Source organism: Scyliorhinus torazame, chromosome 8 (genome assembly GCF_047496885.1).
Source record: "Scyliorhinus torazame isolate Kashiwa2021f chromosome 8, sScyTor2.1, whole genome shotgun sequence".
Taxonomy (NCBI): Eukaryota; Metazoa; Chordata; class Chondrichthyes; order Carcharhiniformes; family Scyliorhinidae; genus Scyliorhinus; species Scyliorhinus torazame.
The window spans coordinates 135,955,184-135,969,772 of record NC_092714.1 but is presented as its reverse complement, the minus strand read 5'-3'; the positions used below and the strand labels follow the sequence as shown (position 1 = coordinate 135,969,772).

The window sequence follows — 14,589 nt, the reverse complement described above, 5'->3', positions numbered from 1 at the left end:
GGGGTTCGTGGATGAGGCGGTGAGGTGGTAATGAGTCCAGAAGTGGCGTTGTTTGGTGTGTCGGAAGACCGGGGAGTCCAGGGGGCAAGGGAGGCAGCTGTCTTGGTCTTTGCCTCCCTGGTAGCCCGGAGACTGATTTTGTTGGAGTGGACGGACTCAGGCCGCGGAAGCCGGGAGTGTGGGTGAGCGACCTGGCGCAGTTCCTTGGACTGGAAAAAATTAAGTTCGTGGTGGAAGCCATTTCTCAACTTCTTCACAGACAATTAAGATGCCTGCAGAGGGGGAGGGGGGCAGGGGCGGGATAAAAGGGTTAAAATGGGGGAGGCAGGATGGGTGGAGGGGAATGGCAGGGAGGGGGGTGCGTTTGGGTGTTATTTATTTGTTATGAGGTTTCCTGTTCTTTTTCTGGTTTTGGTTGTGTTTAATGTATATACAAAATGCCTTAATAAAAAGCTATGGTGTCTACAACACGGTCAAAAAAGATCAAGAAGGTTTCGGCCTCAATTTTATGTACAGATCTCAAAATTGGCTGTTTTCTTTTATTTCACTATGTTGTTTTTCCAATATTTTTTTGGTTGCTACAGTTCTTCGGTTTCTACACTTCTGTGTAAGTGTTGACCTTGATCTCAATGATATTGGGACTTTCATTATAGATATTCAATGGTTAATGCTTATCATTCAGTTTCCAATTCATAGTTTTCAGTGTTTATTTTAACTGGAATCATAGAATCCCTACCGTGCAGAAGGAGGCCATTCGGCCCATTGAGTCTGCACTGGCCCTTTGAACGACCATGCCACACAGGCCCAATTCCCCATCCTATTCCTGAAACCCCGCCCTAAGGGCCAATCCACCTAACCTGCACATCTTTGGACTGGGAGGAAACTGGAGCACCCAGAGGAAACCACGCGGACACGGGGAGAATGTGCAAACTCCACACAGACAGCCATCTGACCTGAATCAAACCCAGGTCCCTGGCGCTGGGCGGCAGCAGTGCTAACCACTGCCACCGTGCTGCCCTATGTGCCATTTGCACTAAGTTCAAGTTATTGGTGATCACTATATTGTTTTGTTAAGGATAACATTTGTGCAAAATGAAACAATGCAGAGCTTTGTTTCATTCCTGATCAGAGCTTGTTTTTGATGGGAAAAATATTCCCTTTATATTGCTCTTGAAATTAGTAAAATAACATTTTTGTATTTTACAAAATCTTAACATTAATGTATGAAATACAAGTAAATCTTCATTTTTGGTGTGAACGAAGTAAATACTAAAGTATGTTGATCGAATTTTCTGTTTTTTCAATTGACATATGCAACCTGATTTGATTTAATTTCACTAGAATGTAAAGAATAGAAACATATATGTTTTGTACTGGTGTTGATTTCACATTTTGCTCGAAGCTTGTACTGTAGGCTAAACACTATGAAACAGCAGGATGGGTTTGCAGACATTTTCCCTCAGCCAGATAGGCTGTTGTTTTTCCCGTAGGGTTGGGGAAGAACCCTTTCCATCTTCCTACTTCACGCAAAGACTGTCTTTGCTTCTACTTGTGTATTTGTACAAGGGATGCCATGGTTGGTTTCCCAGTGCGGAAGGCAGAGTAAACAGTATCTTCATAATGGTTCTCCTAGCCACTCCATATTGGGAGGCATTGAGTTATTCACGGGTGTGGAGGGAATAATTGTAATGAAGCTTGTAATTTTAATTGGTACTTTGAATCAATTGCAAAAGAATAGAATCTCACAAAACCTTTTAATTTCCCTCTCTTGTACAGACAGCTGCACTGAGAGCCGTAGGCAACATAGTGACGGGTACTGATGAACAGACGCAGGTTGTTCTTAACTGTGATGTTCTGTCACACTTTCCCAATCTCCTGACCCATCCTAAAGAGAAGATCAACAAGGTACAAAAAAAGTTCACATGTTGCCAGTCTGACTTGAGAGGCTCTGCCAATGTCATCAAATGATCTTGTGATGGTAACGCAGTTTAACTTTCACAGATATGTTCTCAGTTGTTGGACTAGCAGCCGTAACTGGTTTCATTTGAAATTGCTTATAGTGGATCTCATGATGGTTGCTACTGTCAGCACGCACAAGAATCTGAACATTATGTTGATGAATCCGTGCCAGTTTCGCCATGTGATTTTTGGGGAAATGTGTGGAGGATTTTTTTGTTCTATAGTTACAGCACATTGTTGATTTGTTTAGGTTTGTTTAATACGCTATCACCGTACTCCCCCAACATTTTGTTTGCTTTTGCCTTTCTGTAGCTGCAAATATATCCACTGGCTTTTCTCAGCCTTGTCTCTTTTCCCCCACTCTCCCCATATCTAAAACTAGAGCTTGTTTTGCCCAGATGGGCTTGTGTGCATATTACACTGAATGTATACTGAAAGCCTACCGAGGCTAGAGTAATGGAGAAAGTGACAATATTCCCACAGAGAAGGAAAATGTAATGTAATATTATCATTTAAAAATATTTATCAAAAGCAATGTAAAACAGTGGCTTGTCGAGATGAAGAACATTGCAATATAATTTCACCCAAATTTAGTCTAGCATTTCAGTTGCACAACCCTCTGCGAAGATGTTTTGTCTTCGGGTCACCCTGAGGTTGAAGTCATATTATTCACAGTGTCATGGAATGATGACTCATGTACCCATTAAAATGTCCCAAACGTAACCACAAATAGCTCAGTGGTGGCATCCTTGTAGTACAAAGAAGCACTGCTGGAAATCGGTAAACTACTGTATCAGGTCAATGGTCTGTGTGTTATTTGGGTTCTACAATGCTCCCAATGCTAGAGATACAAACACAGTAGGATTGTGCTCAATTCACATGGTGCTATACATAAACTTAAAACAGGTCACCCAGAAAAAAACAAAACTTTGCCAACATTTGAACTATGATTAAAAAGCAGTAGATTAAAAGTACATTTATGTACATTTCACAGATTTTGTGTTGTACATTTATTGCATTTAATACAATATTTGCTGGTGGTAGTTTATATACTAACTAATAGTAGCAAGTTATATTTTCAGGAGCAACCATGATCAGTGCATCCTGAAGCTGAGCTGAGTTACTTGTTGCACAAGATGGATATTTGGATTGCCATCTATTTTTCAATGTGATCCACATAAGTTCCCCAACCCATATTCACAGTCCCTCCCCTGACCGTACAATCTTTTGTGGTCTCAATGTGTCAATCTCATATAAACCCATTTCTGATCACACCCTTGTATCACTCTGTTCGCATCCCCCTCTCCCCCATCTCGTCGTCTCTCTCTCCTCCCACGCCCCCCCCCCCCAAAAAAAGCCACTCCCCTTTAAGTCCATCTCTGGGAAAAACAAAGTCACTTAGAACTGCACTTGCAAGTTTTCAATTATCTACATTTTGGCTTGTTATTCATCAGAACATTTTTGCAGGTACCGACATCCTTCTTCCAACTTTGCTCATGTCCCCATTAAAACCATTACTCTCTCTCAGCCTGGCCATTCCCCTGGGCAGCACTCGTATCCAGTCCCAAGGGGCACAGATTTGAATATTATGACGGATAACTAGTTTAGTAATTCATCATCAGAACTGGTTGGGCCACATAAAGCACCTCATGACTTGCACTCCTCTGCCAAAACTGCTCATTGTCCCAGAATCATCTGGAATGTGAAAATAATCTCCTGACTTTTTTCATTGCAGACTGTCTTCTCAAATCCCTCTCTCATACCTCATCCGCCATTACTTCCAACAAGAAGTGCAAGTGGATCATAGATTTCTTTGTTACTAAGATTACAACTCTCCATTCAACTGCCTCATCCTTCCCTCATCCACTGGGCCAAAATTCCTCTAAGGAAGCATCTGGTGCTGAACTCATACTTTTGTAGTTCCTACTTTTGTAGGTATTCTCCCACCCCCCCCCTCCGGCCCCTCAAATCTGCCATCAGCAATTCTCTCAAAAAACCCATCCATGACTCCTCTATCTGTGTGTAAACTACCATCTCATTTCCAAACACCCCTTTTTCTCAAGTCCTTGAGCATGTTGTCACTTACCAATCTGTGCCTATCTTTCCCAGAATTCCATGTTTTAATCCCTCTCATCAGTTTTCCAAAACAGCCCTTGTCCAAGTCACAAGTGACATCTTTTGGAAATGTGACTGTGGTAACTATTACCCCTCGCCCTTTTTGACCTGTCTGGTGCCTTTGACACCGTTTTTTAAAAAAAAAACATTTTATTAAGGCATTTATGGTTTTATAACAATAAACGATACAAATACAAATACATAGTTCAGTGTGTAACACATCCCTCCATCTCCCATTGTTCCCGCCTACTCTAGATACAAAATAGCCTAACTGCCCCCTAACACCCCCTTATTGAATCTGCTGACAGTTTAGTTTTCTCCGAAGAAGTCGATAAACGGCTGCCATCTCCGAACGAACCCTAACATTGATCCTCTCAGGGCGAACTTAATTTTCTCAAGTCCAAGAAACACAGCCATGTCGCTAACCCAAATCCCTGATTTCAGGGGCTTCGAGTCCCTCCATGTCCTGGGCTACCAAGGAGGCAAAGGCCAAAACGTCAGCCTCTCTCGCCCCCTGGACTACCGGATCTTCCGACACTCCAAAGATTGCCACCTCTGGACTTGGCGTCACCCTCGTTATTAGCACCGTGGACATGACATCCGCAAATCCCTGCCAGTATCCCCTAAGCTTCGGGCATGCCCAAAACATGTGGACATGGTTTGCGGGCCCTCTGGCACATCTCAGACACCTGTCCTCCACCCAAAAAAACTTGCTCATCCGGGCCACCGTCATGTGCGCCCAGTGAACCACCTAAAATTGTATCAGGCTGAGCTTGGCACATGATGAGGATGTGTTGACTCTGCTCAGAGCATCCGCCCAGAGACCCGCCTCTACCTCCCCTCCCAGCGCATCTTTCCATTTACGCTTTAGCTCACCTATCTGGGTTTCCTCCCACTCCATAAGTTCTTTATAGATTTCCGGTACCTTCCCCTCCTCCACCCCCGTTCCAGAAACTACCTTGTCCTGTATCCCCTGTGACAGTAGAAGCGGAAAGGCCGAAACCTGCCTTTGTGCAAAATCCCTTATCTGCAGATATCGAAACCCATTCCCTCCCGGCAATTCAAACTCCTCCTCCAAATCCTCTAAACATGGAAAGCTCCCATTAAAAAATAGATCCCCAGCCTCTCAATCCCTGCTCTCTGACCACCTCCGAAACCCCCCATCCAGCCTTCCCGGGACAAACCGGTGGTTGCCACAAGTTGGAGCCCACACCGACGCTCCCTCTACTCCCATATGATTCTGCCACTGCCCCCAAACTCTCAGAGCCACCATTACCACTGGGCATGTGGAGTACCGGGCTGGCGAGAACAGCAGAGGAGCCGTTATCAATGCCTCCAAACTTGTGCCCTTATATGATGCTGCCTCCACCCGCTCCCACACCGACCCCTCCCCAACTACCCACTTCCTAATCATGGCTGTATTTGCCGCCAGCAGTAGTTCCTAAAGTTCGGCAGTGCCAGACACCCCCCCCGCCCCCTGCACTAACAGCGCTTTCTTTACTCGCGGGGTTTTACCCCCCCAAAAAAAAACAGAGATCACCTTATTCACCCGCTTAAAAAAGGCCTTTGATATAAAAATAGGAGGGCGCTGGAAAAGAAACAGAAATCTGGGGAGGACCGTCATTTTTGCGGTCTGTACGCTCTCCGCCAGTGACAACAGGAGCATGTCCCACCTCCGGAAGTCCTCCCTCATTTGTTCAACTAACTGGGTCAAATTTAAATTATGCAACTGCTCCCATTACCGTGCCACCTGAATTCCCAAGTAGTGGAAACTCCCTCCCACCACTTTAAACAGATGCTCCCCCAGTCTCCTCTCCTGCCCCCTCGCCTGGATCAAAAACCTCACTTTTTCCCATATTCAATTTGTACCCTGAGAACCGGCCAAATTCTTCCCCCGTCGGAAATATATATGAGTGGGTCGTTTGCATATAATAAGACCCTGTCTTGTCGTTCCCGGACTAGCCCCTTCCATTCCTTTGATGCTCTCAGCGCCATTGCCAATGGCTCTGTAGCCAAGGCAAACAACAGTGGGGAGCAAGGACATCCTTGCCTTGTCCCCTGGTGCAGACTAAAGTAGTCTGAACTCACCCAGTTTGTCCGCACACTCGCCACTGGTGCCTGTTACAGTAACCAAACCCAGTCAATAAAGCCCTGCCCAAACCCAAACCGTCCCAGGACCTCCCACAAATAATTCCATTCCACCTGGCCGAAGGCCTTTTCCACATCCATAACGACCACTACCTCCACCTCCCACCCCTCGGAGGGCATCATGATCACATTTAGGAGCCTTCTAACGTTGCCCGTTAGCCGCCTGCCTTTAACAAACCCCGTCTTGTCTTCCCCTATCACTCCCTGAACACAGTCCTCTATCCTTGAGGCCAGCAATTTGGCATCGACGCTCAGTAGGGAAATTGGTCTGTATGACCCATGTTGCTCTGGGTCCTTCTCCCACGTCAGGATCAATGGGATCGAAGCCTGCAACATTGTTGGGGGACGGACACCCCGCTCCCTAGCCTCGTTAAATGCCCTCACCAGCAACGGGCTCAGCATCCCAGAAAACTTCTTGTACCATTCCACAGGGTAGCCGGCCGGTCCCAGGGCCTTGCCCGACTGCACGGCCTCCAATCCCTCTACTACTTCTACAATCCCGATCGGAGGTCCCAACCCCTCCACTTACCCACCTCCACCTTCGGAAACTCCAACCCTTCCAAAAACTGCCTCATCCCCTCCACTCCAGCTTGGGGTTCCGACTCAATAGGCCGACTATAAAACTCCTTAAACACCCCATTCACCCCTGCTGGGTCCAAGACCGTGTTCCCCCCTCTGTCCTTCACTCTTCCTATCTCCTTGGCCGCCTCCCTCTTCCTTAGCTGGTGTGCTGGCACCCTACTAACCTTCTCCCCATACCCTCATACCGCCCCCCTCGCCTTCCTCGACTGCCCCATCGCCTTCCCTGTGGATAACAGACCAAACTCCATCTGCAGTTTCTGCCGTTCCTTCAACAACCCCGCCTCCGAGGCTTCAGATCCCTTCTGTCCACCTGGAGTATTTCCCTAACCAGCCTATCCATCTCTACCCACTCCACCGTCTCCCTATGAGGCCATATCAAAAATAGCCACCCCCTAACCACTGCCTTCAGCACTTCCTTTGTTCTTGGCTGTCCGAATCTCCACAGGTCTACCCACCCCCACACACACACGCACACGATCTGTTCCATAAACCCCAATAGCTCCTTCGCCGCGGCTCCCTGTCCTTGAACTCAACCTATCCAACCTCGGATCAATGACCATATTCACCCTCCCCCCATGATCGGCTTTTGCGAGTCAGGTCCGGAATCTTCCCTAACACCTGCCTCATAAACTCCGCGTGTCCCAATTTGGTGCATAAATATTCACTAATACCACCGGCATCCCCTCCAGCTTCCCACTCACCATAATATACCTACCCCCGAGTCCGCCACTATATTCCCTACCTCAAACCGCTTATTGATCAAGAATGCAACCCCCCCCCACCCCCTCCAGTTTTAGAGTCTAGCCCCGAGTGAAATACCTGCTGGACCACCCCTTCCTCAGCCTAGTCTGATCCATTACCCTCGGGTGTGTCTCTTGTAACATTGCCACATCCGCCTTCAACCTCCTCAAATGCACGAATATGCGCGAGCCCTCTTGACCGGCCCATTCAGCCCTCTCACGTTCCATGTGACCAGCCTGGTCGGGGGGCACCCCCCAGCCGATCAACCATCACCCTTCTTAGGCCAGCCTCCAGCTCGCATCCCGTGCTTCCTCAGGCCCACCCTCGGGCGCCCACCGTCCTCAACCTCCAATTTGTCTCCCAACGCCAGTCCCTCCCCTGTCAGCAGAACAATTTCCTCCCCCCCCCCCCCCCCCCCCCACTAACAAAACAACAATTCCAACCCCCCATATCAAACTAGTCACTGCTCGCCCCCTACTGCGCTTCCGAGACCTAGCCTTCCCAGCTAGCCTGGTAGCCCCTGCCCATGGGGCCAAGCATTCTACCCCCCCTTATTGTTTCCCCCCCCTCCGCTCGAACATACATATGCAAAACATCACAATCCCCAACAAACACAAAAAAGAAAATTCCACCCACCGACCCCCACAAGAACAAAGTTAACCCACATACAAAATTGAGCAACTGCCCAAAAATGAGTACAAAAACACCACATACACCGCCCATAAATAAAAGAAATTTTAGCAGCACAGGCACAGAATTACTCGCCCCCAAGTTCCATGTCCTCTATCACCTGCCAGTCCCCTGTCCTTAACAAAGTTCATCACCTCATCCACTGATCCGAAATAAAGTTCTTGACCCTCGTAAGTGACCCACAAACGAGCTGGGTACAACATGCAGAACTTCACTCCCTTCTTGAAGAGGGCCAATTTAACTTTGTTAAAGCTTGGTCTTTTGGCCAGCTCTGCACCCAAGTCCTGGTAAATGCACAGCTCCTCGTCTGCCAGGCCCACCTCAAGATCTGTTCCTTATCCAGGAACCGGTGCATTCGTACCACCATTGCCCTCGATGGGTTCATTCATCTGCGGCTTCCTTGCAAGTGCTCTATGCGACCTGTCCACTTCCAAGGGTCGAGCAAACACACCTTCACCCAGGAGCTTATCGAACATGCGTGCCACATATGCCCCTGCGTCCGATTCCTCGATGCCCTCCGGGAGGACAGCAATCCTCAAATTCTGCCTGCGCGACCTGTTCTCCAAATCCTCCACCTTCTCCTGCAGCCTTTTCTGGTGGTCCCTCATCAGCTGCATCTCCATTGCCATCGCAGTTAGCTGGTCCTCGTGCTCAGCCACCTTCTCTTCCACCTTCTGGATCCCCAGTCCCTGGGCTTCCAATCTTTGCTCTACCCAATCAATCCCCGTCTTAATCGGGTCCTGGTACTCCTGTCTTTGCTTGGCGAAGCTCTCCTGAAGGAATTTCACTGGCTGACCTGTTGACCACAGTTCTAGCTCCTGAGCCTCCGCCATGTTTTCCTGTGCTGCAGACTCCACTGTCTTCTATGCCCAACAATCTCTTCTTTGCAGACCACTTCTGGTCCACGACTCCATAAACCGGTGGGGGATTCCTCTTCTCTGCCTCACCAGTCTCCAATTTTACCAGTCACATCCCCCATAAATCGGGGGAAAAGTTCCCAAAAGTCCACCACGAGCGGCAGCTACCAAATAAGCGACCTCTCACTCTATGGCCGCCACCGGAAGTTCGCCTTTGGCACCTTTTAAAAAAAATAAATTTAGAGTACCCAATTATTATTATTTTTTCCAATTAAGGGGCAATTTAGCGTGGCCAATCCACCTAACCTGCACATCTTTGGGCTGTGAGGGTGAAACCCACGCAGACATGGCGAGAATGTGCAAACTCCACACGGACAGTGACCGAGGGCCGGGATTCGAACCCGGGTCCTCTGCGCCGCAGACCCAGTGCTATCCACTGCGCCACATGCCGCCCTGTCCTTTGGCACAGTTGACCACACCATTCTCCTCCAACAACTCCTTTCTGTTTCCAACTGGGTTAGACTGCACTCTCTTCCATTTTTACCTGTTTAGTCATAGTCAGCAAATGACCTGTGATCCCATCTCTTCTCATATCCACATCAATACCTCTAGTATCCCCTAAGGATCTATCCTTGACCCCCTTCTATTTCCTGAATTGATGCTGCTCTCCTGCAGCTTTATCCATAAACATGGCATCAGGTTAATTTGATATGGTGATGACACCCAACTCTACCTCACCACCACCATTCTTGTTATCTCCGCTGTCTCAAGTTTGTCACTGTTTCTCTGACATACAGTACTGAATAAGCAGTCATTTCCTCAACTAAATATTAAGAACATCAAAGCCATTTGATTTTAGTCCCCCATCAACTGCTGGAAATGGCAAGATTTCAGAACTTTGCTCTGATAAATTGGCTCTGGGATTGCTTAAGTCTGTCTGTCTAACTTCCGGGTGCGGCGATGACCAGCTGAGTCGCACGTTTCGGCAGCTCCCTGTGAAACGGACTTTTGGGCTCTTGATAGGAGCCCCAACGGCAATTTTAACGGCTGAAAACACCGTGCGATAAACCAGAAGGGTGTTCCCCCTGGACACGGATGGAAAAAGGAGAGGAAAGTGGCCGGATTGCAGCGGATCCTTTGGAACAACGGCAAGGAAGGCAAGCAGAAACCAAGATGGCGTCGGAAGGTGGCAGTTTCATATGGGGCCCTGAACAACAAGAGTTTTTGAAACGCAGCGTGGAGGAGATAAAAAAGGAAATGAAGAAAGAGCTGTTGGCCCCGATATTACAGGCGATTGAAGGGCTGAAAGAGGAACAAAAGACCCAGGAGCAGGAGCTTCGGGTCGTGAAGGCGAAAGCAGCAGAGAATGAAAACGACATACAGGGCCTGGTGGTGAAGTCGGAGATACAGGAGGCACACCAGAAACGATCTGTGGAGAGGTTGGAGGCACTGGAAAATAACGCAAGGAGGAACAACTTGAGGATTCTTGGCCTTCCTGAAGGTGTGGAGGGGGCGGATGTCGGGGCATATGTGAGCACGATGCTGCACTCGTTAATGGGAGTGGAGGCCCCGACGGGTCCGTTGGAGGTGGAGGGAGCATACCGAGTTATGGTGCGAGGACCGAGAGCAGGAGAAGCTCCCAGAGCCATAGTGGTGAGATTTCTCCGTTTTAAGGATAGAGAAATGGTCCTTAGATGGGCGAAGAAAACTCGGTGTAGTAAATGGGAGAACGCGGTGATCCGCGTCTATCAAGATTGGAGTGCGGAGGTGGCGAGAAGGAGGGCGAGCTTTAATCGGGCCAAAGCGGTACTTCACAAAAAAAAGATAAAGTTTGGAATGCTGCAACCGGCAAGACTGTGGGTCACATATCAAGGGAGGCACCACTACTTTGAGACGGCGGATGAAGCGTGGACTTTTATTGTGGAAGAAAAATTGGAATGATTGGACTACGAAAATGAACGTTTGGACAAAGTGGTGGGATGAGTGGGGGGGGGGGGGGGGGGGGGCGAAGAGGGATTGTATGATTAATCCTGCGGTATGGTAACTTTCTTTCTCCCACAGGTGGTGATGGGGGGAGGTGGGGAGGGAGAGGAGATGGGGCGTTGGCCATGGGAGGGCGGGGCCGAGGGAGAGGCGCGGGCTTGGTTCCCCGCCGCTATGATAATTATGGCGGGAATAGAGAAGCAGGAAGGAGGGGGCGCCGCACGGCGGCGAGCCGTGATCACGGGGGGGAAGCCGAGGTCAGCCAGAGTTTGCTGACTTCTGGGAGCAACATGGGGGGAGTAATTACGCTAGCGGGGGGTCTAGCGGGGGGGGGGGGGGGGGGAGGGGGAATTACTGGGTTGCTGCTGCTTGGGGAAAGGGGGGAGTGGGTGCGGGAAAGGATGGGCGGGGGGGGCACCGTCTGGGAGAAATACAGCCGCGTGGGAATTGGGCGAGAAGCTGGAAAAAGATGATGGCTAAACCGGCAAGGGGGGGGGGGGGTGGGGAAGCCCCCCAACTCGGCTGATCACGTGGAACGTGAGGGGGCTTAACGGGCCGATAAAGAGGGCACGAGTACTCGCACTCCCTTAAGAAACTTAAGTCAGATGTGGTCATGTTACAGGAAACGCACCTGAAACTTGATAGATCAGGTTAGGTTGCGCAAAGGATGGGTAGGGCAGGTGTTCCATTCGGGGCTGGATGCGAAAAACGGGGGTGGCTATATTAGTGGGGAAGCGGGTAATGTTCGAGGCAAAGACTATAGTGGCGGATAACGTGGGCAGATACGTGATGGTGAGTGGCAAATTACAGGGAGAGATGTGGTGTTGGTAAACGTGTATGCCCCGAATTGGGCTGATGCCAATTTTATGAGGCGAATGCTAGGACGCATCCCAGACCTAGAGACCGGAAAGCTGATAATGGGGGGAGACTTTAACACGGTGTTGGAACCAAGGCTGGATAGGGTCGAAGTCCAGGACTGGTAGGAGGCCGACAGCAGCCAAGGTGCTTAAGGATTTTATGGAGCAGATGGGAGGGGTGGACCCGTGGAGATTCAGTAGACCTAGGAGTAAGGAGTTCTCGTTTTTCTCCTATGTCCATAAAGTCTATTCACGCATAGACTTTTTTGTGTTGGGTAGGGCATTTGATCCCGAGGGTGAGGGGAACGGAATATACGGCTATAGCCATTTCGGATCATGCCCCACACTGGGGTAGACTTGGAGATAGGGGAGGAAACAAGAGGGGCGTCCACCCTGGAGAATGGATATGGGACTAATGGCGGATGAGGGGGTGTGCTTAAGGGTGAGGGGATGCATTGAAAAGTACTTGGAACTCAATGACAATGGGGAGGTTCAGGTGGGAGTGGTCTGGGAGGCGTTGAAGGCGGTGGTTAGGGGGGAGCTGATATCAATAAGGACACATAAAGGGAAAGCAGGAGAGTAAGGAACGGGAGCGGTTGTTGCAAGAACTTTTGAGGGTGGACAGACAGTATGCGGAAGCACCGGAGGAGGGACTGTATAGGGAAAGGCAAAGGCTGCATGGTGGAATTTGACTTGCTGACCACTAGGGCACTGCAGAGGCACAATGGAGGAAGGCGCAGGGTGTACAGTATGAATATGGAGAGAAGGCGAGCAGATTGCTGGCACACCAATTGAGGAAAAGGGGAGCAGCGAGGGAAATAGGGGGGGTGAGAGACGAAGATGGAGAGACGGAGCGGGGAGGCGGAGAGAGTGAATGAAGTGTTTAAGGACATTTTATAAAAAATTGTATGAAGCTCAACCCCCGGATGGGAGGGAGAGAATGATGGAGTTTTTGGATCGGCTGGAAATTCCCACGGTGGAAGAGCAGGAAAGGATGGGATTGGGAGCACAGATCACGGTAGAAGAAGTGGTGAAAGGAATTAGGAACATGCAGGACGGGAAAGGCCCCGGGACCGAGACGGATTCCCAGTTGAATTTTACAGAAAATATTTGGACTTGCTCGCCCCGCTACTGACGAGGACCTTCAACGAGGCAAAGGAAAGGGGACAACTGCCCCCCGACTATGTCAGAAGCAACGATATCGCTTCTTTTAAAGAAGGAAAAGGATCCGCTACAATGCGGGTCCTACAGACCCAATCTCCCCTCCTCAATGTAGATGCCAAGGTCTTGGCCAAGGTAATGGCAATGAGAATAGAGGAATGTGTCCCGGGGGTGGTTCATGAGGACCAAACTGGGTTTGTGAAGGGGAGACAGCTGAACACGAACATACGGAGGTTGTTAGGGGTAATGATGATGGCCCCACCAGAGGGTGAAACGGAGATAGTAGTGGCGATGGATGCCGAGAAAGCATTTGATAGAGTGGAGTGGGGTTATCTGTGGGAGGTGTTGAGGAGATTTGGGTTCGGAGAGGGGTATGTTAGATGGGGTGCAGCTGTTGTATAGGGCCCAGTGGCAAGTGTGGTCACGAATGGACGGGGGATCGGCATATTTTCGGCTCCATAGAGGGACAAAGGCAGGGATGTCCTCTGTCCCCATTACTGTTTGGACTGGCGATTGAGCCCCTGGCGATAGCGCTGAGAGGTTCCAAGGGATGGAGGGGAATACTTAGGGGAGGAGAAGAACACCGGGTATCTTTATATGCGGATGATCTGCTACTATATGTGGCGGATCCAGCGGAGGGGATGCCAGAAATAATGCGGATACTTGGGGAGTTTGGGGATTTTTCAGGGTATAAATTGAACATGGGAAAGAGTGAGCTGTTTGTGGTGCATCCAGGGGAGCAGGAGTAGAGAAATAGAAGACCTACCGTTGAGGAAGGTAACAAGAGACTTTCGTTACCTGGGGATCCAGATAGCTAAGAATTGGGCACATTGCACAGGCTAAATTTGACGCGGTTGGTGGAACAGATGGAGGAAGATTTCAAGAGATGGGACATGGTAGCATTGGTCAATGGCAGGGAGGGTGCAGGCAGTTAAGATGGTGGTCCTCCCGAGATTCCTTTTTGTGTTTCAGTGTCTCCCGGTGGTGATCACGAAGGCTTTTTTCAAAAGGATAGAAAAGAGTATCATGGGTTTTGTTTGGGCCGGGAAGACTCCCGAGAGTGAGGAAGGGATTCTTACAGCGTAGTAGGGATAGGGGGGGCTGCACTACCGAGCCTAAGTGAGTATTATTGGGCCGCTAATATTTTCAATGGGTGATTAAGTGGGTATGTGGAGAGGAGGAAGGAGCGGCGTGGAAGAGATTAGAGAGGGCGTCCTGTAGGGGGACCAGCCTGCAGGCTATGGTGACAGCCCCATTGCCGTTCTCACCAAGGAACTATACCACGAGTCCGGTGGTGGTAGCTACACTGAAGATTTTGGGGACAGTGGAGACGACATAGGGGAAAGACCCGGAGCACTGGGGGGGTCCCCGATAAAGAAACAACCATAGGTTTGCCCCGGGGGGAATGGATGGGGGATATGGAATGTGGCAAAGAGCAGGTATAACGCAATTGAAAGATCTATTTGTGGACGGGAAAGTTTGCGAGTCTGGAGCGC

At 49.5% G+C, this 14,589-nt stretch overlaps 1 protein-coding gene across 1 annotated transcript in view; it reads left to right on the top strand.

Moving 5' to 3' along the window:
- kpna3 (karyopherin alpha 3 (importin alpha 4)) overlaps nucleotides 1-14,589 on the top strand; it is a 167,337-nt gene that overhangs the window by 109,121 nt on the left and 43,627 nt on the right. The window contains exon 12 of the mRNA XM_072514225.1: nucleotides 1,777-1,905. Within this exon, the coding sequence (XP_072370326.1) occupies nucleotides 1,777-1,905 (129 nt within the window). The remainder of the gene's footprint in view (nucleotides 1-1,776; nucleotides 1,906-14,589) is intronic.